General features: G+C 41.5%; 1 protein-coding gene and 1 pseudogene across 3 annotated transcripts in view; both read left to right on the forward strand.

Moving 5' to 3' along the window:
* The window catches only part of MTUS1 (microtubule associated scaffold protein 1), a 156750-nt gene that overhangs the window by 85937 nt on the left and 45642 nt on the right, over positions 1 to 25171 (forward strand). Inside the window, exon 1 of one of the 3 annotated variants that reach the window (XM_066380228.1) lies at positions 19621 to 20048. The exons of the other annotated variants lie outside the window; for them this stretch is intronic. Within the exon in view, the coding sequence (XP_066236325.1) occupies positions 19928 to 20048 (121 nt within the window). The 5' untranslated portion in view covers positions 19621 to 19927. Of the gene's footprint in view, positions 1 to 19620; positions 20049 to 25171 lie in introns of those variants that run through there. 3 annotated transcript variants of the gene reach the window in all.
* Positions 12239 to 12798, forward strand: LOC136402646 (protein LTO1 homolog pseudogene; annotated as a pseudogene).

Genomic DNA, 25171 nt, shown 5'->3' on the forward strand with positions numbered 1-25171 from the left:
GAGACCCAGCCTTGTAAAATTTCACATAACCAATTCCACAGACCCAGTGTTACCAGAGTGGCTGGGGCCCTGGGGCCCCTGGAGCACTGGTGCCTGGGAGGATCCTGAGGATGCGCTCAGTCTCAGTGGGACTGGGTGCCATAGCCAGTGAGTGGGGGCCCTGACAGCTTAGCTACTGTCTCCACACCTGGTATTCAGTTCCCCTCCTTATTCCTAGAGAGGTGAAGTGATTCAGTACAGCGAGGGAGTAGGCACGTCAGGACACCAGAACGTGCTTGTTATATTATAGATTCGACATTATTTGAAACTGTTATGCTTCTCTTATGATATTGAAACTTTTACTGCTGAAGAAGGTATGATTCGGCTATAATAACCCCGGACAAGAGAAAGTTTCTATATCATCCCAGATACCGACCAGATGCCCTGGTAGGGACTGAAGCAGAGGGCAGGAGCAGTGTGTAAATGGCATCACGCCTCATAGGGAAGCGCACTCTTCCAGTTGGGGTTCACTTGAATGCAGTGGGCCAGCTCAGGGGAGAGGGTTTGGAGAGCTGAGGGTGAGATGTGTCAGAGTGGGTCATGAACGTTCGTGCAGCTCCGCACGGTTGGCCCACATCATTCGTGAAGTAGGGAAGAGTGAAGGTGGGAAGCGTGTACTATAGATGGTCATAGAGTGTGTGTGTTTGTATGTGTGTATATATGTGTATGTTTGTATGTACATGTTACATCTAAGTGTGTGTTTGTATCTGAGTCAGAAATTTTGTCCTTGAAATATGGATTTTGGCTCTACATGTTAACAGATTTGATGGCAGATTTGGTGCTGAGTCTAGTCACCAATATAACAATTATGAACGTGAAGAGTGGCAACTGGACAGCTTGCTTTCAGGAGAACACCTCCTGATCTGTGTGTGACAAAGAGCCAAGGAACAGGAGTGTTGTCCCTCATAAGAAATGTGTTTTTTGCTTTGGTGAGAAATCCTTTTCTTGAGTTCTTTGGAAACTAAAGGTCTTTGTGTTTAAAGCTTAGTAATGAAAAGTGTGAATTCAGGACTATATAAATTTATCTTAGGTATGTAAATTCAATTCAATTCAACTTTTTAGAATCTGAGTAGGTGATTTGTTTTCTGTTGAATATTTTAGAAATGTTTCAAGAAAAGTAAGAATAAAATCCAGATCCTTGCACTATATGTTTAAGACTAATAGCATCATTTACTTCCTTTCTTGGATTTTGACTTAGCAATGGTTGAGATGCTAATTAAAACCTAGTGCCCATTTTATATGGAAATCTAAAAAATATGCTCTGTGAGACTTGCGTTCTGTTGTTTTACGGTTATGAAGTTATTCCCCACTCATCCTTTAAGAATGTATGTTGAGTTTGATACAAGTAGTATCTTCAGTATTGTCATTTTCATTAGCTCTGGGTCAACTTTGGTGGAAAAACCAGGTCTCTAGGTTTTGGGGAAGGAGAGAATTGGAAAGAAGAATAGGAAATGGACAGAAACTTGTCAGTTGGAGGGAAGGTCCTGTGTTGAGTTGACCTAGTACTGCAAATGTTATCTGGGCACAGGAAGAATGAACAGATGGCTCATTGTGGAGAGACTGGACATTGATCAGGGAAGAAAACCAGCATGATTCTACAGGATGTGAATGTGACATCTATCAGCATGGCTGTTGGAGTTGGGATGGTTTAGCCTGGTGAAAAACTTCTAGCTGGTTCGAATTTATAACATGTCAGTAAACAAGGTAGACATCTCACCCTTTTCTAGAAATGTGAGGTGAAGAAAGAGGTCAATATTGGTCATACAGAAATTTGTGATTATAAGTGTTGTATATCAGAATAGAGTTGGAAGCTTAGAATTGGGTGTCAAAGAGTATTTGGAAGTAGCAAAAAAATTCCACCTGGGTTGGTGGAGGGGAAATTAAGCTTGGAAACCAGGTGGTGAGTGGATGAACCTCTAGATTTTCCCTCTAACTCAGCGAGTATATGGTGCTCAATATGCCAGTGGTTTGTATGGTTAGCAAAGGGGGATGGATTAAAAGGCTAACTTACATGGGAAGAGAGAGCATAACACTTCCCAAGTATTTTTGTTTGTATTTTTTCTTGGCTACAGAGAGAAAAGGACAAAGAGCTGTGTTTATACTCTTGAGTGTTGTATAACATGAAAATCTCTTTGGAAGAGCAAAGCAGTTCTGCTGAAATTCCTTGTAGAAGCCAAGCTTCTGGACAGTGTACTTTTTCAAAGATAATTCAATGATAGGGAACTAAAAGTAAAAATGTGAGTTTAGAGTGATTTTTAAAGATATTTACAACCCTGTGTTCATTGCAGCGACCAAGTGCCCATCAACAGATGAGTGGATAAAAAAGCTGTGGTATGTGTATTCAATGGAATATTATTCGATCATAAAAACGAATGAACTCTTAACATTTCCAACAGCATGAATGGACCTAGAAGCTATTATGCTAAGTAAAATGAGCTAGTCAGAGAAACACAAATACCATAATATTTTAACTTATATGCAGAATCTAAAGAACAAAATAAACAAGCCAGATAGAAACAGACTGATAGATACAGAGATCAGACTGATAGTTGCCAGATGGGAGGAGTGTTAGGGCGCTGGGAGAGAAAAGTGGAGAGATTGAAAAGTACAGATTGGCAGTTAAGGAACAGCCATGGGGTTGTAAAGTTCAACGTAGGCAATATAGTCAATAATATTGTAATAACTAGTTATGGTATTGAGGCATACTTGAATTATTGAGGGGATCACTTTGTAAATTATATAATTGTCTACTGTGCTATACACCTGAAAATAACATTGAATATAAAAAAAAAAAAGTGACAAAAAGTCTCATGATTTCAGTTTGCCCCATTCGGGTGACTTTAACTGTAATTATTTGAGTAAGGAGGTGTTTGCCAGTTTTCTCCACTGTAAAGTTGCCATTTTGCCTTTGTAATTAACAAATGTCTTATAGAGTAATACTTAATTATACTCAGAAATATTTGATATGTAAGAATCATGTTTCTCTTCAGAATTATTCACTGAATTAAATAATGTTAGCATCTACTGACATTTCCTGGTTTGAATCAAGTATTTCTATAATGGTTGCCAAACGATGATTTTCTAATTTTATTATTTTTAATACATTTATCCGTTGACATTTACATTTCCAGTATTTGTAATTACATGTATGAAATATATAATCAGCATAAAATGTGGTTAAAATATTTGAAAAAGGAAATAATGATTTTTAAATTTTTAATTAGGTCCTTGCGGCTGCGGCTGCTGCTGCTGCCTTTTTTTTTAACCACTCAGTAAAATTTGAAATAGTTTTCTATGTTTTTATCTTTACATGCTGGTGCTGTTTTTTCAAACCTTTTGCCATTTATGAGATTTTAAAATGTGATTTTCCCTGCCCCAAACAGTGCAATAAGTGATAGTGATGGTGACTATAGTCCTGAGGTGGCCACAGCGGCCGCTTCACCATAGCATGGCGGAAGGACACTATTTCACAGAACCTCATTATGGATTCAGCACACCTTCGGCAAAATGTAGTGTGAAAACGCATCCTAATTTGGGATTCAGAATGCAGGAAGCAAGCCCGGGGGTCTTTCTTTCCCACTGCTCTTTTCCCTGCCCCCCAATACAAGTTCATTTCTTAGAGATGCGCCATAACACATTTGGGTTCCTTTTTTCTTCCAGTGGAAGGCCATAAATGCAAAGAGGAAACTCGCAGTTTACAAAGAACCTATATAAACATGGTCGACACACTTGTCTTATGTGACTGAGGGCTATTTAGTGTTTTTATGTCAAGGGCTTCTGGTTACTATTGGGCGAAAGGAGAGAGAAGAGTAAGCAAGACATCTATGTAAAGCTTTGCCAGGATTGTTTCTCCGTGGTTTCGAATTTTAGTTCTGATAGAAAAATCAACGAGTTAGAGAATATCACTATTATTATTTTTTTTATAAATAAATTTTTATTTTAATGGGGTGACATCAACAAATCAGGGTACACATATTCAAGGAAAACATCTCCAGGTTATCTTGTCATTTAGTTCTGTTGCATATCCATTCCCCAAAGAGAGATCGCCCTCCATCACCCTCTATCCAGTTTTCTCTGTACCCTTCCCCCTCCCCTTCCTCCTCTCCCTCCTTCCCTCCCCCCCCCATAACCACCACACTCCTGTCCATGTCCCTTAGTCTCGCTTCCATGTCCCACCAATGTATGGAAACTGCAGTTCTTGTCTTTTTCTGATTCGTCCATTTCACTCCGCACAATGTTATCAAGATTCCACCATTCTGCTGTAAGTGATCCGTTGTCATCATTTCTTCTAGCTGAATAGTATACCATGGTGTATATGTGCCCCATCTTCTTTATCCAGTCCCCTATTTTTTTTTACAGTTATTCAAAGCCTTTAAGCAAACTTTTGGCCAATACAGCAAGAATCCATAGAAGAGTAGTGTCCTTAACATGTTCACCAAGTCCAAATTGGCCCCATCACCATGCCAAATCCCTGAAAAAATGTAACCCAACCACAGTTCAGTCTGTTAGGAGCTGTCACAGGGAGCAGGAGTCCAGGAGAAGTCCACACAGGAAAAGTCCCCATGGCACTGGAATTGTTGTCACCATTCTATACTTTGCAGTTCATGTCCAAGTCCCAGTGACCGCTGCTTTTAGCTGGTAATGATTCAGGTAGACTGGAAAAGCCATCTGCAGCATGCGTGGATATGGAGCTTCTGTTCTCCTCTACCTGGAGAGTTGAGACCAGGTTGCTTTTCCCTGGAGCTCTGCAACTGTGGCATGGTAAAGAGAACCTTGGGATACACTAAGCTGGGTGGCAAAGGTAAATTCATAATACAAGTTGGCAAAAGGGGGAAAGAGAGCTCTAAATTAGGAGTAGGTCCCAGCCTGAAATATGAGTGGGACGTTGAGGTAGGAGGGATAAAGGAAACACTATATATTAAGCAAAGCAGCAGAAAATAGGACTATCAACACCCACAACAGAGATCTTTGAGGGAAGAATAAAAAACCTGACTATTCAGGCAAAGCATAGTTAAGTGGCCCTTGTGCAAATGAGATCAATTTACCTGCTTCTTGGAAGAAATACCCTAGGCTCGTCCACAGTGTCATAGATGGGGCCGACGGCCCTGGGCACCTTCAGCCTTCAGTGGCAAACCCCAGTATTCTGAGCAAGGTTAGGTTATAGGTGGCTGGAGCAGGGCTGGAAGAGACTAAACCCTCCCTTAGAGGAGCGAGGGGGAAGCCTACCCTCCAGTGTCCCTGTTTCCTCACAGCAGAGGCATGTAAGCCTGGCAGGCTTTATTTAGCTCAATGACCTTCCTTTCCACTATTGAAGTAGGACCCAGATAGCATCCTATGAGACCCCTTTGGGGCGTTGGAGCCTTTAAGGGTGTATCCTAAAAGCTGGTAGTTCCCCTGATCTCTATTGGGCTTTTTCTGCCTCTAGGTATCTTAAAAGCCATGCTCAGAAGATCTCGCTGAGGGGTTTGAGGATCCCCATCCGCCTATATAAATCTTTTCCATATATCTGGAGCTATTTGGAAAAAGACAAAACAGTGTTATTAGCTGGATCTAATAAAGAAGGTAGTAGTTTGCAGGCAAAAAAGATTTGGTGTCTCCTGTTCATCAGCCTTCAAAAGAAATGTAATTTTTTTTTTTTTAAGTAAAAAGCATGATATGGTAGACCCGTTCACTATTATTTTTGAAAGCTGTGTTCTTTATCCTGGTATCACTATCACTTGATATGCCAAGATTGTGGTTAAAGTCCCAGTGAAGAAAGAAAAGCAAAATCAGAGACTGGGGAAGGATAAAAGGAGGGTGCTATTTCCAGACTCATTGACGTAGTCTACGTAAAGTAGAGTATTTGCTCACTTAACACTTCCTTCTTACTTCTCCCCTGATGCTTTCCTTTGGAACTAGCTTAGGTCAACTTCTGTGGGAGCCCCCTTTGCCTACTTAACTGCAGGGGACTCAGAGTTACACCACAGCCCAAGCAAAGCCGGTTACTATCAAAGTTTCTCCAACAGCTCTTTCTTCAGCATTTCTTTTGATGCCGGGGGTCTTTCTTTCTTTTATCTTCTGCCCCCCCCAACCCGTGCCTCCCAGAGGATTCCTGTGAGTGAGAGGAATGATTTACATGTAAGGTAATTAAAGATGGTTTTTATTATTTAGGCGAGGCTCCTTGATGTTTTAGCGTTGGGGCTCAGGCCCCTCTGGCCAGGGCAGGCAGTTGGGGTGCCAGGTCCTTGCTGGAGCAGGAGGGAGTCAGACACAGTTCTCATCCTTGCAGCTTCCAGCGTCGTCATGGCCACGGCAGGCTGCTGTCCTCTGCCTTGTCCCCCCCCCCCCAGGGGTGGTTGTCCCTCCTGGCTGCACCTGGGCTGTGCTCGCTGCGTTGCGTGGATGGCCACATCAGTTACCTCCCAGATTTTATCTGGGATGACGCTGAACTGAACAGTATGCGGACACTGTATGAATCTTTTTGTAATTGTTAATAAATGTTATTAAAATTTCCAGAAAGGTGTTAGTTTCTCACAACACTGTGTCTGTTGCCCTCCATGCTTGTGTGTGTGCGCGTGTGCGCATGCGTGTGTGTGTGCGCATGCGTGTGTGTGTGCGCGTGCACGCATGCGTGTGTGTGTGTGTGTGTGTGCGCACACGCAAAGGATCAAATGGTAATTTGATGTTATCTAGTGAATAGTTATCAACACTTTTGCCTTATTGCTGAACTGAGAGAAAATAGATATGAACATTGGGAAAGACTCTTCAGTGTGCCAGCAGGCAGTTTCTATCTGTCCAGGGTCTTAAATACACTTCAGAGGCGTCAAATGACCTCTTGCTGGGATGACATGAATTTGTGATTTAAAAAAATTTTTTTTTAAATTTTTAAAATTTTTTTGAAGTGAGAAGCGGGCAGGCAGAGAGACAGACTGCCGCATGCGTCCGACCAGGATCCACCCGGCATGCCCACCAGGGGGTGATGCTCTGCCCATCTGGGCTGCTGCTCCGTTGCTGCCAGAGCGATTCCAGGGCCTGAGGCGGAGGCCATGGAGCCGTCCTCAGTGCCCGGGCCAACTTGGCTCCATTGAAACCTTGGCTGCAGGAGGGGAAGAGAGAGATGGAGAGGAAGGAGAGGGGGAGGGATGGAGAAACAGATGGGCACTTCTCTTCTGTGCCCCAGCTGGGAATCGAACCCAGGACTTCCATACGCCGGGCTGACGTTCTACCACTGAGTCAACCAGCCAGGGCCGAATTTGTGATTTTTATTGATGATAAAACCCCACAATCTAAACATAACCAAGTAACTGAGAAGAAATGCCTGACTTTGGTACTAGGATAACATTCAGGGAATTAGAACTTCGTGATACCGCTGATAATTTATAGAACAGGGAACTCCACTCTGTTTTACTATTGAATTTGTAAGCTGTTGTATCATAAAGGTTTTCTTATGTGGCAATAAATGCTCTACATCTATAACAACCACAGATAAGATTATCGTTTTACGTGCCTATTTTAATCTGAATTAAACATGAAACTTGGAAAGGCTGTCTTTATGTCTCAAGTCTGTGGTCACGTAAATTATTAAAAAGGATATTTCTTTTGATAAAGTAAATAATAATCCTCAATGCACATCTCCTTTTTACTATAGAGAAAAATTATTAGTATTAAGCATTTCCCCTGTGACATTGTTGGACTGACATGCTTTATTTCCAAAGCATATAATTGACCCTTGACAGGTAAGCTTATCAGAATGAAAAATTAAAATGCAAAGTCTGAATTATGGTGTGATTTTGTTGGCAAAGCATTTGACTTTGGAGAAGAAATGGGATGTATGACAAAGTTCAAGAATGCCTCCTTCCAATTAGTAATCAGTGCTCTAATAATTGCAATGGATAAAAAAAATGTATTTTAAAGGGTCAACATTGCAGTTTAATTTGGACCACGATATGAACACATCATTTCCAAAGATCATAAACATGACTTTTCCAGGTTTTTCTAGTTGGTTTGTTATTATTATTGCTTAAGGCTAACCTTCTATGATGAGCCTGCTGAGGAAAAGTCACAGTGTGTTGGTTTTTGGAGGGACAGCTTTGATGCTAATAAATGATGTCCAAACAGCTAGTGACTTTGGGTGGGCCATATAAGCTCTTTAATTTTCTTTTTTTTTCTTTTTTTTTTTTCTTTTTTTTTTTTTTCATTTTTCTGAAGCTGGAAACGGGGAGAGACAGTCAGACTCCCGCATGCGCCCGACCGGGATCCACCCGGCACGCCCCCACCAGGGGGCGACGCTCTGCCCACCAGGGGGCGATGCTCTGCCCATCCTGGGTGTCGCCATGTTGCGACCAGAGCCACTCTAGCGCCTGAGGCAGAGGCCACAGAGCCATCCCCAGCGCCCGGGCCATTTTTTTTTGCTTCAATGGAACCTTGGCTGCGGGAGGGGAAGAGAGAGACAGAGAGGAAAGCGCGGCGGAGGGGTGGAGAAGCAAATGGGCGCTTCTCCTGTGTGCCCTGGCCGGGAATCAAACCCGGGTCCTCCGCACGCTAGGCCGACGCTCTACCGCTGAGCCAACCGGCCAGGGCATAATTTTCTATTCTGTCTAATTGAAGTGACTAGTCACTAAGGTTTACCCCCAACATAACATTCTATGTGTACAGATCACCTTGACTTTCTTCATACTCTGCTTGCAAATGGTCATCTTTTAGGTGATAAAGAAGACAGTGCCTCACATACAGACATGTTCCTCTGAGAATTAAAAAGTTCTAAATAATGGTACTGTGGCTTTGAGTTAGTTCTTTTTTCAAAATCAACAAATGGTGGTGAAAATTAAATCGACCAACTTCATATCCTTTAGTTTTAGTAAAATAGTCATTTAATCTTAATTACAATAGTTTGGTAAATTCTGAAAAGTTTAGCATGTAGAGATCTAGAAATCACCCTTTAGTTTTATATATAAATTTGAGTTTAAATAAAATTCAGATAACTTTATATCCTATTTTGTCACTTAAGTAATCACTTCAGTGACTCACATTTAGCATATGCAGCATCGTTTAATGACTCTTGAATATTTAGGGTACATCTGTGTCATATTTAAAAATGACTCTATGATGAACATCTTTACAGTGGTCCCTTTTCAAGTTTGGGGAAGCTTCTTGTGATAGATTGTTAAACGGTAAATCAAAATATATGCATATTTGTAATCACTTCCCTCAGTTAAATTGCTTCCCAAAAGCTGCATGTCCATGTATATACCGTGAGTGACAACATATTAGTGCTGGCTTCCCCGTACGCTGGTCAACATTAGGCATTGTTTTTTTTTTTTTTAATTGTTGGCTAATGTAATCATTGAAAATTCTGTATAGCATTGTTTTAATTTAACCTTAAACTAGTTATTTCAAAGCTTATCAGGTGGTGGCACAGTGGATAGAGAGTTGGACTGGGACGCAAAGGACCCAGGTTTGAAGCCCCAAGGTTGCCGGCTTGAGTGCGAATTGCTGGCTTGAGTGTGGGATCATAGGCATGACCTCATGGCCGCTGGCTTGAGCCCCCAGGTTGCTGGCTCAAAGACAATTCTGTTTCATAAGAGAATGATCTATAGAGGCATTGAGTATTGGTTTAAATCTTGGTCTTGTCACATTTTATTTTTGTTCTGACCTTGGGCTAGATGCTAAGCCTTTCCGAGGCTCAGACTTCTCACTTGGGAATGTGGGAATATTTGGGGACTGATTCCCTGCAGAGGAGTAATTCTGACCTCTTAGAATTGTTATAGAGAAATGCTAGTTGCTTCTACTGTTAGGGATGGTGATGCTGGTAATTCTCTTCATTGTTTTTAGGATTCTAGAGGCTTACTTTCAGAGTTCTTGCCTGGGAAGTTGAATTATTTTAAATCCTAAAAGCAAGCAGGAAAAACCACTGAAAGTCAAGAACCATCCTCATGGGGTCTAGCTGTTGTAATTTATTTAAAGATTATGATGTTAGAAGATTCTAGCCAACACCAACTCTAAATAAAACTTGGTTTACTGTTTATAAGGAAGATGTCACACATACCACATGCTATTATTACCTTAGTTCTAGCGCATGTTAAAGCTGTTTGGGCAACCAGAGCAGCAGAGTTGTATTTATCCAGTTCCCTGATTCTTTTACACAAGATCATCAGTCTCAGGTGCCATGGTGTCTGCCCTGGGAAGTAGAAAATGTACTGCTCCTTCCGGATCCACTTGCTAAATACAGCGCAGAGGGTGGGGCTGCTGTCTGTACCCCTTTCCCCAGTGTTGGCGAACGGATGCAGGTCACAAACCTGCTCTGATGAAGTCATACTGCTCTGGCCTGGGTCTCCTCTGATGAGAGTGGGGATGAGGCTGTCTGTCAGTGTTGGTTTATGATTATAATTCTCCTTTCATACTTCAAAAGCATATGCTCCCTGGCCGGTTGGCTCAGTGGTAGAGCGTCACCTAGCGTGTGGATGTTCCAGGTTCAATTCCTGGTCAGGGCACACAGGAGAAGCAACCACCTGCTTCTTCACCCCTCCCCCTTCTCTTGTTCTCTTTCTCTCCCTTTCTTTCTCTCCCCCTCCTACAGCCATGGCTCAGTTGGTTCTAGTGCATCAGCCTCAGGTGCTAAAAATAGCTTGGTTGTGAGCATGGCCCAAGATGGGCAGAGCATCGGTCCTATATGGGGGTTGCGAGGTGGATCCTGGTCGGGGTGCATGTGAGAGTCTGTCTCTTTATCTCCCCTCCTCTCATTTGGAAAAGAAGAAAAAAGAAAAAAAAAAGGAAATGCTATTTTGGTATATAATAAATTTGGTGTTTCAAATTAAGGAAAAGTATGGATTTTTAGTAAATTCTTCTTGGGACAAAGGCAATAGCTAAGTGCCTACTTTACATACCATGTGTAAATACATATATTCCAGATTGATTGAAATTTTACACAAAAACTAGAATGATAAGAGCACTAGAATATAGACTTAGATAGAAAAGGCCTTTCCAGAAATAACTGTATACATGAAAAGATTCATAGCTATGACAACAAAAGTTTTAGACTTCTCCTTTGTCAAAACCATTATAAACATGGTGATGGAGTTTAACTAGAACTAGACTTCTTGTGGTGATCATTTCCCAACAACTACAAATAACGGATTGTTATGTCGTATACTTGATACTAATGTTACATGTCAATTACATCTCTATTAAAAACACTACAAACGATATTAACAAGCAAACAACAAAATGGGACAACATATGTAACAAGTTCACTCCATAGAGGCTTTTTCAAATCAGCAAGACAAAGTTGACTCCACAATAGAAAAATAAATGGACAGACACAAAAGAAAAATATGGAGCACTAAGAAACACAGGAAAAAGTTCACAAATGCTAATTAAAATAACATGCTATCAGTTTTTGTCTACTTTTAGTGAAGGAGTGAGGACCAGATGCCTCAATCCTACTACTAAGGGAAGTATGAATTACAACGGCCTCTCAGTGGCACTCTGGCGATGGGTCACAAAAGCTTTCTGCCCAGGATTCCATTTGTCAGAATTGATTCTAAGAAAATAATGAACTTATTGATTGCTTTTCAGGATTGTTTAGAAGGGGGAAAAATTGGAAACATCCTGACTGGTATAAACCACAGATGCTGTTTAAATTACATTCTAACAATATAGAGGGTTATTCAATGCCATGAAAGATAAGTGCAATTTTTAGTTTGATAAGTTTATTAAGTTTATATTAGAAACTGGTTATAGAGCGTGTAACTGAACTTTTATTTTTAAAAATTCTACAACAAATTGTCGCTTGTTTTTCAAACTAACATTGTACATGGACAAAACATTACTGCTCTTATTTTGAGAGACCAAAGAAATAAAAGGCAATGTAACTGATACTGGAGAATTTACAATTTTGAGTGGTTGGGAGTAGAAATTTTTTCTCTTTGTTTTTGTAAATATTTTGATCATTCTTTACAATATCTCTCATAGACATTCTTCCTCCTACTAAGGAATAGGACATGATGGGGAAAAATTGGACCCTGAGTTGAACTTTCTACAAGTGGAATAGGGGTTAGAACATAAGACCGTAAAGATTGTTATAAAAATGAAAAAAAAATGTGGCTAATAGTGTTCTGTCAGGGAAAGTAAGGAGATAAATATTACAGCTGATGCTCCGTGTTAGAATTCCAGGGAAGATGGGCTAGATAGAGAGGCTTAAAACTGTGAATTAAAGGCCTGAGCCATGCGGGTTGGTGACGGCAGCACCCGGTGGCGCAGCCCGAGGGTAGGGGCGGGCGGGGCTGCCACCATGGCCGAGAATCAGGACTTGTTCGACACCATCGTGATGGCGGATGACAGGTTCCACGGGGAAGGATATCGGGAAGGCTACGAAGAAGGCAGTAGCCTGGGGATGATGGAAGGAAGACAGTACGGCACTTTGCAGGGAGCTAAAATCGGGTCCGAGATCGGGTGCTACCAAGGTTTTGCTTCTGCTTGGAGATGTCTGCTGCACAGCTGTGCGACTGAGAAGGACAGCAAAAAGATGAAGGTCTTAGAATCATTGATCAGGATGATTCAGAAGTTCCCTTATGATGACCCTACTTATGCCAAACTTCACGAAGACTTAGACAGAATTAGAGGAAAATTCAAACAGCTTTGTGCATTACTAAACGTTCAGCCAGACTTTAAAATTAATGCGGAAGGTTCTGGACTTTCATTTTGAGGATGACAGATGAACAGAGACGAGACATGAAGGAGCAGATGTCCATATGTTAAGTGTTTAAAACTGATTAAAGGAAAACAATGAAAAAAAAAAAAAACCTGTGAATTAAATATCATTATTCCTCAGACTCTTCCTGATCCATTAACAACAACAACAGACAAATCAGACCATGCTTGATGCACGTCCAAGCATCTCAGCTGTCCTGCCCAGATCATGCCAGAGTCATGTCTGGAATCATAACATCATTGTTTTCTACAATCAAGTCATTGTGTAAACACACGCACATACACACAAACACAACCTCTGTTCAGACTGCAGTGGAGTCTGTGATTCTCATTGAAGATACTGTGACATCACAGCACGTTGACTTGCCAAATCCTTATATCATCCCTGTAATATTTTCTTTGTTTTTTTTAAGCCTTACTAAAGACTTAGACAATGTCTTCATTGTTTTTATTGGTCATTAATAGAAACTCGGCTTATTTCATGAACTTTTTATAAAGCTATTCTGTCACGTAAGCCATTTTAAAAGTTTCTTTTTCTGCTTCTGATGTTTGTTAAAATAATAGGGAAATACAGAAACATAAAGCAAAGAAATGAAAAGTCATGCCTACTCCATCTTCCAGACCGTTGCCAGCATCTTGGTATATGTGCTTTAAAGTTGAGACCCTACTATACCTGCCGTTTTAATTCATAGTTTTGCTTTTCCACTTGACATCCTAACATTAGGTTTGCTGAACTTTGTAAAACTCATCTTATTCCTGATTTTTACAGCTGTAGTTACATTGTTCCATCACAGGAACCAAATGTTCCTTAGACTTTTCCTTCCTGTCCTTGGTGATTCTTATGTTCTCTTAAACTAAGACTTTGTATAATAATGAAGATGGCCACTTTCTTTTCTTAGGTACTTCTCTTACATTTAAGTATCATTTCAGAAACTGCAGATAGGGCACAAGTGATAACAGCTGATCAACAAGTAATCAAAGAATATTTTCAAGCCAATTAAAAAAATCTGTGTTTACGCAATGCCCCAAAGTATATATGTTTGCAAATTGTTGTTACTCTGCAATAACTGCTTATTCAGTTACTTAAATGCGTGCATATATAAAGTGTTTAGGTGAGTGCCTGGCACATAGTAGATTGTCTTACGTAAGAGTTGGCTGTTACTGCTAGTAAATTGTCAAGGCTGCACCTTTGTTTGGCTCACTTGTGTTAAATTGCCACCAGGGGGCAGATTATGTTTGGGAAAGAAGGGAAACCTAGCTTGAGCTGTTCTTAGTCTTTATCTAGTGTGCCTTACTTTATTTAGTACGTGTACTTTGCTGTAAAAACAAGAACTATTCCTCTGCTTTGTAACTTTTTCTTTTCACTGGGACTGATTCTCTTTTTAGTTATTACATCATTGACTATATTCCTTCTGTTGTACTTTACATCCCCATGACTGTTCTGTCACTACCAGTTGGTACGTCTTTTTTTTTTTTTTTTTTTTTTTTTTTCATTTTTCCGAAGCTGGAAACGGGGAGGCAGTCAGACAGACTCCCGCATGCACCCGACCGGGATCCACCCGGCATGCCCACCAGGGGGCGATGTTCTGCCCCTCTGGGGCGTCGCTCTGTTGCATCCAGAGCCATTCTAGCACCTGAGGCAGAGGCCACAGAGCCATCCCCAGCGCCCGGGCCATCTTTGCTCCAGTGGTGCCTCGGCTGTGGGAGGGGAAGAGAGAGAGAGGAAGGAGAGGAGGAGGGGTGGAGAAGCAGATGGGTGCTTCTCCTGTGTGCCCTGGCCGGGAATCAAACCCGGGACTCCTGCACGCCAGGCCGACGCTCTACCGCTGAGCCAACCGGCCAGGGCCAGTTGGTACTTCTTAATCCCTCACCTTTCTCCCTCATCTCCCCTGGCAACTTTCAGAATGTTCTCTGTGTATCTGTGAGTCTGTTTGTGTTCTATTTGTTGTTTAGATTCTACATGTAAGTGAAATCCTCTGGCATTTGTCTCTCTCTGTCTGACTTATTTCACTCAGCACAATACCCCGTAGGTCCATCCATGTTGTTGCAGATGGCAAGATTTCATTCTTTTTGTGTGTGTGGCTAAGTATTCCCTTGTATCCACCACTCTACTTCATCCGTTCATCTATTGATGGACACTTAGGCTGCTTCCATATCTCGGCTGTTGTCAGTAATGCTGCAGTGAACATATGAATGCATGTCTTTTCAATGAAGTGTTCTGCTTTTTTTTTTTTTTTTTTTTCAGATAAATACCCAGAAGTGGAATTGCTGGATCCTTCTTTGTCTCTTATTATATAGCCTTTGTCTTAAAGTCTATTTTGTCTGGTATAAATATTGCTACCTCACTTTTTTGTTGTTGTTGTTTGTTTCCATTTTCATGAAATGTCTTTCCCTTTACTTTGAGTCTGTCTGTGTCTTTTGATATGAAGTGAGTCTCTTGTAGAAAATGTGTAAGGGCTTTGTTTTGTTATCCATTCAGCCATCGTATGACTTTTGGTTGGAGTATTCAATCCATTTGCATTTCAAGTAATTGTTTATCGATATGTATTTATTGCCATTTTATTACTCATCTTTTTGGCCATTTTTTTTCTTCTTAAAGAAGAGCCTTTAACATTTATTTTAATATTGGTTTGGTGGTAATGAACTCTAGTCTTTTCTTGTCTGGGAAGTTCTTTATCTTTCCTTTGATTCTAAATGGTACCTTTGCTGGGCACAGTAATCTTGGTTGTGGGTCCTTGCTTGTTATCACTTTGAATATTTCTTGCCAGTCCCTTTTGTCCTGCAATATTTCTATTAAGAAATCAGATGACACTCCTACGGGAGCTACCTTGTAGGTAACTAACTGCTTTTCTCTTGCTGCTTTTAATATTCTCTCTTTGTCTTTAAACTGGGCACTCCAGGAGTGCCCCACCCCCCAACTCATGCTGTGTGCACTGTTCTGTAGATGAGCCTAGTTTGTTGTTGCCGTATCAATGGGAGGCATTTACCCCTAAGCTAGTGGGTGGCAGGGACCACAGTAGACGATCCCACAGAGTAGGGCTAACTTCAGCAGGGCTCCCATGCCCACTGAACCCACCCCTTGAATATGTCACTTGTGCAGGAGGTTGGGTGTTGCTCTGGCATGATCTAAAGCTGTCCTCTGGGTACATTGGCTCTGGGTCTTCCAAGGAGGTGCAAACTAAGGTCACCTGCTACCTGTGTTTTGCCCAGGGCCACTTGGCATGAACTACAGAATGATCTACATATGGCTGCTACTTGTGCTGGGCTTAGAGATACCCGGGAGAGGCCAAGCTGTGAACCGAGGCTGGCTACTGATTGTGCTGGCCCTGGGGCTACTTAGCAAGAGGTATGGGACATGCTGAAGCCAGATGCTGCTTGTTTGAGAGATTTTAGGAAAGTCTGTAGTATGAGCCAAGACATGCCATTTGTATGGAAAAGTCACTGGAAATAGCTTGAATGGGCCTGTAGTTTGGGTGGGGCAAGGTCTCTTGTCATTCCCAGGATGGCCTGAGCAATGACAGCCAGGTTGATGAAGACTCAGATATGGTACCTGCCTGCTGGCTCTGTGGGGGTTGGGCTCAGCAAAGGAACAATGGCCTCTGCCCGCACTTCAGTTTGGGTGAAAACTGCCCCTCCAGCCTTCAGCTTGATGCCAAATAATTCAGTTCTTTCCCATATGTCCCTGGTGCCTTTGGAGTTGCTGCCCCAGCACTGGAGCTCAGAGGGAGTGAGTCTGAGTAAGTCCATATATGAGACCTTTAAGAGGCACATGTGGGATTCCAGAAGCTCTTTGTCTCAGCCACAATCCCTGCTGGTTTTCATAGCCAGAAGCTGTGGGGACTTCTCTTTCTGGCACTGTAACCCTGGACTGGGGGGCCTGGTGTAGGGGCTGGGACCCCTTGCCTCTGAGGGTGGGGAACCTCTACAGCCAAGATGTCCCTCCCAATATCTGTCTGCCACACGTGGATGTGGGACCAGCGGTTCTGTCTATCCACCCCTCCAGAACCAGCCGGTTCTGTCTATCCACTCCTCCAGACACTCTCAACGTGGCTGCTGTTTTTATATCCTTAGTTGTTGGATGTCTGTTCATCTAGATTTCAGGCGGTTCTAAATGATGGTTCTGTAGTTTGGTTGTAATTCTGATGTGGTGTGGGAAGTTCTGAGTTCCGTGTTTACCTCTGCCATCTTGACCGGGAGCCTTCTTCTCTTTATTCTTCAAGTCCCTTGCTCTGCTGTTATGAAGTGTCATTGGCAACATTTACTTTTAGTGTATGTGGTATAGTTTAGTGTGATGCAAATAGAAATTTTAGTGAAGGTGACTAATGAGTGACATGTTGCTAATTTCTCTATTTGAGTAGGCTAAAGGATTTCCTTTTTAACCAAGGTGATTTAGAATTTACTGTTACTTAACAAACCAAAACCTAAACCAAAAAAAAAATCTTATATGGGGTATTATCTATTTTTAATATTGATATTTAGCTTTATCTTGTTTACAGTTTTAATGCTGATTGACATCTTGGTTTTTACAAGTTTTGGGAGGGTTTGGAGGAGAGGTAGTTACAGCATATAGGATGAGGCAAAAGTAGTTTACAGTTGCTCCTATGAAAAATAGTACAGTAATTAATAAATAATAATAATAATAGTACAGTAATTAGTAATAACTGTTTTGCACACACAACTCTAAACCTACTCTTTTCCTACCCTGTATTAATATGCAGAATGTGAAAAAAAAAGGTTGTTTTTTAATAATATAAAACTCTGGGCCCTGGCCGGTTGGCTTAGTGGTAGAGCGTTGGCCTGGCATGCAGGAGTCCCAGGTTCAATTCCTGGCCAGGGCACACAAGAGAGGCACCCATTTGCTTCTCCACCCCACCCCCTCTCCTTCCTCTCTGTCTCTCTCTTCCCCTCCCACAGCCAAGGCTCCACTGGAGCAAAGTTTGCCCGGGCACTGAGGATGGCTCCATGGCCTCTGCCTCAGGTGCTAGAATGGCTCTGGTTGCAACAGAGCAATGCCCCCTGGTGGGCATGCCGGGTGGATCCCAGTCAGGCGCATGTGGGAGTCTGTCTGACTGCCTTCCTGTTTCCAACTTCAGAAAAATATAAAAAAAAAAATAATAATATAAAACTCTGATTAAAAAGTATAAAGGTAACACCTAAGTATAGGTTTTTTTAACTTGAATTTCATAGTTATTTGTGTTTCAGTTGCCATGGGTACAGGGTGTTTACATGATCCATTGTCTGTACTGTATTTGAACAAGTTGTATCTTTCCCACAGCTAACCCTTGACAAGTTAGTGAGTTCGTGTCTTTTGTTGACAGCCTGTAAAATGGGAGGCTGGGGGTTGAGTGAAGAGGGAGAAAGGATTACTCAGAACTTCCTTTCCTGCCTATCTGCTTCCCTTGTCAAGCAGTAAATGCCCTTTAAAATTTCTAAAAGAGTTAATGCTTCCTGCACATTTAATAGCAATTAATAGGATTATTTATAGTTAACAATATCTACGTTTATTTCTTTTACTGAGTCTTTTTTTAAAGAAAATCTTGGGAACAAGCATAGATGATTTTTAATACATTGTTTTCTTGAACTTTCTTAAGTTAAAAAAATGTTAAAAGTTTGGGCTGTTCCGAGTTTAATAATATTCACTTTACTTAAGTAAGCATATATAGCTGGTGTGCTTTTCTTATAGTTTTGGCATCATATTTTAATGTACTTTCATAAACCACTCCACCACAATAAACATTTTAGAGCTCCCAGTAAAAACTGTACAGAACCACACCCCTCCTTGTGTTTCTAGTCTCAGCACATTACTGCAGAGGCTACCTGACTTTCTATAAATGCAATTGGTCAAGGAATGTGTGTCGTCCTTAGAATACCGCCTAATTGACTAATTTTTATTCCTCTGAAACTATTACACCTGCTAGAGAAATTGCATTAACCTTTTGTTGTTGGTTATTAGTGAGGTCCTCAGAGCATGAGTGTGAAAGTTGAACTTGAACCTTTCATCAGTCTGACATTACTATAAAAATTTTATTAAAAATTATAGCTGGGGACAATTATTGCTTGAAGCCATTTTTAAAAATTTTATCAAGAGGAGACGTGATCAAAGGAGGTAAAAGAACTAGCCAAATGATACATACATAACACATAGATACAGATGACAGGGTAGCAAGCCCCAGAGGGAGGGGGAGGGAGGGGGAGGGGGGCAGAGGTGGTGAAATGGGAATGGGAGTGGAGAGAGACTTTGCATGGGGCATGCCGAACACAGCACGGGGGATTGAGGGTATTATATATATATATATATTTTTTTTATTTTTTATTTATTGATTGATTTTTAGAGAGAAGGGAGAAAGAAAGAGAAAATGGGGGGAGAAACAGGAAGCATCGACTCCCATATGTGCCTTGACCAGGCAAGCCCAGGGTTTTGAACCGGCAACCCCAGAGTTCCAGGTCAGCGCTTTATCCACTGCGCCACCACAGGTCAGGCAAGGGTGTTATGTGGAGTCGGACACTTGAAACCATGTCAACACAATAAATTAAAAATAAAAAAATAAATAAAATTTTATCCAGGGGGTCAGGCTTATATATAGGTTTTTACATATAAATATTCTGAAAAATTTCCCAGTGCCATTAGTGTGAATGTGATTAAAAATGTAAAAATCAGAATGCAGAACACTTTCATGAAATCTTTATATTTTTCTAATTACTAACTAAACCTGAGGCACTATAAGTAGTTAATTTCCCTGAACAGTCTTCTAAGTAGTTACAGAATGTGTGACATTATTGGCTGTTATATAAAGCGCCTAAGACCACCCACTCCCTCCTCCCCTTCGCCTTTCTGATGAGAACCATAACAACCCAGAAGCATGCACTGTGTGATGTCATTCACCGGCTGCTTACCGCTGGCTTCTCTCTCGGAGAGATCTTATTCAGAAGGAGAGCATTGTTTTGGCAACATCTGGGAGAGAGAAGGGAAGCCAGAAACCCTTGGATAGCTCTGGGGTGTTTTTCTCTGTGTGTGTGTGTGCGTGTGTGTGCGTGTGTGCGCGTGTGCGCGTGCGTGTGCACTGGAATGACATTTGCTATGTAGGCATGTTTTCTCTCACTGTATTTCTTGGCCCCGACGAGCGCTGAGTTTAAAAAGACAGTATGTGATAGTCCACGGAAGCTGTTTCTTCTGTGTAATCTTCCCACCTGCTCTGAAGACATGTTGTTGTCTCCCAAATTCTCCTTATCCACCATTCACGTGCGTCTGACCGCCAAAGGACTGCTTCGAAATCTTCGCCTTCCTTCAGGGTTTAGGAAAAGCACTGTTATTTTCCATACAGGTTTGTTTTGCATTGATTTATGTTTGGTGTTGCATGGGGAGACATCTTGTTTAACTTGCAGATGTTTGCAGAAATTTTCAAAGGGGGATAGATAAATGGAGGAAGAAAGCTCTCTCTATGAGAGAGCTAGGCTTAACTTGTGAAAAAAAAAAAAAAAGCAGTTTTCTGTTGTCTCAACACATGGGAGTATGGTGCCTTTACTGTTTGCAGGCAGATGTGTGCTTGGTTTGTTTATAGCAAGCATAATTGTTGCCATGGGCTCCCTAGCTTTTTTTCTCTATGCCAACCAAATCTATGAAAATTGGCACCTATTAAATTACATTTTACTTCCAGTGATTTGGGAAATAGCACATAGGTAAAAAATCCAGAATGTTTTTCCTTCCCTGAAAGGATGAGATGAGATGAGAGGGTTTCTGTAGTTTTTCATTATGTAATTTCTCACTGAGATTAGGATGTTAGTTTTATATACTGAAAGATTTCCACATTCTAAAGATTTCTGAAATAAGACATCCTGAAAGTTGTGGAGAGCTAATCAGCGAACCTCAAATTAAGTTTTCCAAGCTTCCTAGTGAAAATGTTTGCTATTGCAAAAGACCGCCTCTGATGTCTGTGCTTGTATCTGCTTTTTATTTCCTGTGCCTAAGATAGAAATAAATGCAGTGTGTATTTTAGACACATGTAAACCTGCGTGTCCCTTTGAAGGGACTCAGTAGCTTCACATGGCTGCGTCTTGTTCCGGATGATAATTGCAAACATGGTAAATTAAGTTGATTTTGTGCTATGAACACTGGAGCGCGGTTGTCTTTAATTTCGGCTGGTTAGTGTTAGCTGTAATGAGATTGTCTGGGCATGTAAACAGAGGATATTTTTCTTGTTTCGTATGGGTTGCAGCCCTTGGATGTCTTGTTTTTCATCTCTGTCCCTGGAGATGTTTCTCGGCTGACTGTAGTTTTCCCAGAGGCATCCCCTTTCTCTGCGGGATGAGTCCTATTTTTTCCAGCCCCTCTTCCTCGTGTTTCATAACTGCCCTCAGCCTGTCGCTGAGCGGCCAGCCCTCCCCTCTGCTCTGAGCCGTCGGCTGCAGGTATTTGCAGGAAGTCAGGAGACAGACAGTGGCTCTGTTTCTCCCAGCCTAAATGTCACTGTGATTTCTGTCAACCTTAGAAAACAAAAAGATGAAAACATTAGAACAAAGGGTGCCCTGTATTTGTAATAATTTACACGATCTAAAATAGTTTCCGAAAGCTTTTAATTTTAACTTAAAGAAAGAATCCATGCTCCAAGTTAAAAGGAACAAACGGTACAGAAGGTTCTACGGTCCCAAGGACTCCTCCTTTCCACCCAGGTCCCCTTCTCTCCCCAGAAGGCAGCCACTGTCACGGGTGCATCTTAGCCTCCTGATACTTTGCTGATCATGCATGAGCCTGTGGAGAGCTTTTATATCCTTCTTTTGTTACACAAAACTGGAAGCATACTATATATACCCTTCTATGGCTTACTCTTTAAAGTTACTACATCTTGGATTTTCACGTTAGCACCTATTTATCTAACTCATTCTTTTTAATGGTCGTGCAGCGTTGTTGGGCAAGCCATGATTTATTTAACCAGTCTTCTATTAGTGAACATTTTAGGTGCTTTGCAGTATTTTTGTGAAGCAGATAGCTCTCCCGGGCAGCGTAAACAAAAGGGACAGGCTTTCATTACCGGAGTTTGACTAATAGGGAGATTTTAGCTACATTTGATTTTCCGAATTTATATAAAAATAATTTTGAAACCTTCATTTGATTGCAGTCATAATTTCTAGAGCTACAGTCCGCTTAGAGGAGGTCTAAGTTTATCTAATTTTACACCAAGATATCTGAGACCCAGAGACATGAACTAACTTGCCTAAGGCCACACTGTCTGTGGCAGAGATGGAACGAAAACTGGGACCTCTGATTAGAATTTCTGGCTTATAGATTTTTCCCGGCTTTGAATTTTGCTATAATTCTGGTAGTTTAGTGAATAATATGATGAAAAAAAAAGAGTTTTGTGCATGGAGAACATTTTAATATTATGTTAAGTATGTAATTCTGCTTACCCCCATAAGAATCTTTTGTGAGCTTATCCATGTTACATAACTGGAAGGTCTGAGAAATCTTCCAGTAGAGTGGATAGTGAAGCCATTGCGTCTGTTCTCATCCACACGGCTGTAAGCAGCAGCTCGTGTTTGTATTCTTACTAAAGGAAGTTGTATTGATTGCCATAGTGGCAGTGGTGTCGACCCGGATTCCCAGAGTCCAGGGTTGTAGCCTTGGTTCTGCGAGTTACTGAAGTGAGTGACCTTGATCACCTCATTATACAGGGCTACAAAATAAAGGAATACGATGAGATGATTCTTGAGGTCCCTTTAACCTGAGATTCTGTGAATTTTTTGGCTATAGATTTTGAAACCCTGGATGTATTACTGAGACCTGAAAATTCATCTTTTTTTCTTTTCCTTTCCAAGTGAGAGGAGGGGAGAGATAGAGAGACAGATTCCCACATGCACCCCGACCAAGACCTGCCTGGTAATCCCCATCTGGGCTGATGCTCTGTCCATCTGGGCCCATGCTCGCAACTGAGCTATTTTTAGCACTTGAGGTGGAGGCTCCACGGAGCCATCCTCAGTGTCCGGGCCAATGTGCTCAAACCAATTGAGCCATGGCTGAGGGAGGAGAAGAGAAAGAGAGAAGGGAGAGGGAGAAGGGAGGGAGAAGCAGATGGGCGCTTCTCCTGTGTGCCCTGACCAGGAATCGATCCCAGGACATCCACACGCCGGGCTGACGCTCTACCACTGAGCCAACAAGCCAGGGCCAAATTTATCTTATCTAAAATAATTTTTTCCTTATCTCTCAGACTCAGTTAATACTCCTGATATATTTATTTTTCTCCATAACACCATGTTTTTCCTTTATCCTGTCATCAAATCTCAGTCACGTTTGAATTCTTGTTCTTTCTCATTTATCTGTAAATAGTTGGTTATATGAATCTAAAACTCTGTCCTATGAAATCTCTATTATTTATTTCTTTTTCCCACTGCCACTACTCTGGTTCAGGTTTTACTGGTAGGTTGAAACATTTGAAATAACTCTTTTTGCAAGTAAAAAAATGGTCAAATGTCATGACGGTTTCATATAATCTAACCTAATACTTGGGGCTATTTGAAGGTTTTTACATTTTTGGTCTTTGGCACCAGCCTTTCCCTGCCTCTAAACTGTTTTTCATGTGGCAGCATCCATTCATTCATTTCATCAATAATTATTTATTAGATGTATACTACGTGTCAGGAACATTGCTAGATGGTGAAAGTAGAGCCAGGACTCAGCCACACCCGGCCCCTGTCTTTACCTAGCCCACAATTTAATGGAGGGAGACAGACAGAGAACATCAGGTAAACATGATAGGGCATAGACGAGGCACCCAGGCCGCTTCTAGCAGGTGAGCATGAGCATGCTAACTTTACCCAGGCTGTTCCGAAGAAGGGCTGTCTAAGCTGGGATCTCAGGACGCGTGTGGAATTAGCCAAGAAACAAAAAAGTGTAAACAGCATGTACAAGCCTGGAGGTGAGGGAGAGGACGGCTCCTTCGGGAACATAAAGGAATTTTAATGTCTGGGCATAGACGGCGGAGAGAGGCGCTAGCAGTCAGGATGGGTGTGATAGGGACCCACAGAACAGGCTCTTCCGCTGAGCCCTTAAGCAGGCACAGTGTGCCATACGTTAATGTGTTGTTCCTCTGGGGGGCCCATTGACAAAGTACGTTGTTGGATCCAGGATGTAATTTTCTCTGTAAACCGGGGCCAGAGAAGAATGTGCATTTGTCAGAGTTCTGAGTGACGCTGCAGGATGTCAGGCATGGATGAAGATCTCGGCGTCAGGGAAATGCTGACATCTTCTAAGAAGGCGAGAAGCGATTTCACTGAGTTGCTGAATTGCTGGCAGTGGTCTCCCCTGTCGGTGGTCAGCTTAGTCTATTTCAGAATCTTGCCTCAACATATATGATCCTATCATAATGAGTCCGTGAAGGCAAAAGAAAGGAGAAATATATTTGCTACCAGTTTCATTAGACTCTAGTTTTTCTATGAAGCTGGAGATAGCTTTATTAATTATTCTGGAAAGTACCATTTTAAACCATAAAGAGTAACTGCTCTCTTTGATTCAAGTGAAGGCGCTTGCACTAAAAAGTAGAATGCTTTTTGCTGAGGTAGTGACATTAAAAGCCATTACTATGGCAAAAGGGAGGGATGTGTGTGTGTGTGTGTGTGTGTGTGTGTGTGTATTAAAGAAGGACTGGAGAGCTATTATCAACAGAACAAAATCTTTTTATTTACTTGAAGCTGCACAAAAGGGAACTATTTTGACTAGATTTTCTGTAAGAGAGGCAAAATGTAAATAAATTTGTTCAATTAGAATGAGGAAGATCAAATTATGTTCTTATGTGTGGTATTCATTTTGGAGGCTGTCAAGCAGAAGTGCTTTTAGCTGCAGTTTGCTAAGACAACTAAGAAGGAGCTGATTGTCTCCCCTAAAAAGCAGCTCTGACATTGTTCAGTGGCTCGGCAGTGTCAGGATCAACATCTCTGCTGTTTTCTTACTACTGGCTGTTGCCTCCTGATCTCACAATGGCTGTTCCAGGCAGGATAAAAAGAGAAATAGGGGAGGGGTGGTGCCATACCACCAAAGCTTACATCTCATTGGCTAAGTCTCAGTCACATGGCTGTCTCTACTCACAAGGGAGTCTGGGATATTGAGTGCTTGACTTCTCCAGTCTCTTTAGTGCATGCAGGTATAAGACGGGAAAGAGCCTTATTATAGTTTCTGCCACAGAGAAGGCAAAACCGTGATTTCTCAAAAGCTAACATTAGCTGCTTATAAATAAGGGAAGTACATCATTTAACAGGTTGAATCTCACAATAGACCTTGTTGTTTTCTCTCTTTTATGATATGAAAGTGTTTTGGTAATGATTAACCCTATTTTGTAATTATGTTAATTAAACGTTTTCAAGTCACTTTTGTTGTTTGGGCATAGAGATTAATATTTGATTTTAATGAATGAGTTTTCAGTTATAAAATAATACATTGAGAAAGAATCTTCTCAACTTA

Source organism: Saccopteryx leptura, chromosome 4 (assembly GCF_036850995.1).
Source record: "Saccopteryx leptura isolate mSacLep1 chromosome 4, mSacLep1_pri_phased_curated, whole genome shotgun sequence".
Lineage (NCBI taxonomy): Eukaryota > Metazoa > Chordata > Mammalia > Chiroptera > Emballonuridae > Saccopteryx > Saccopteryx leptura.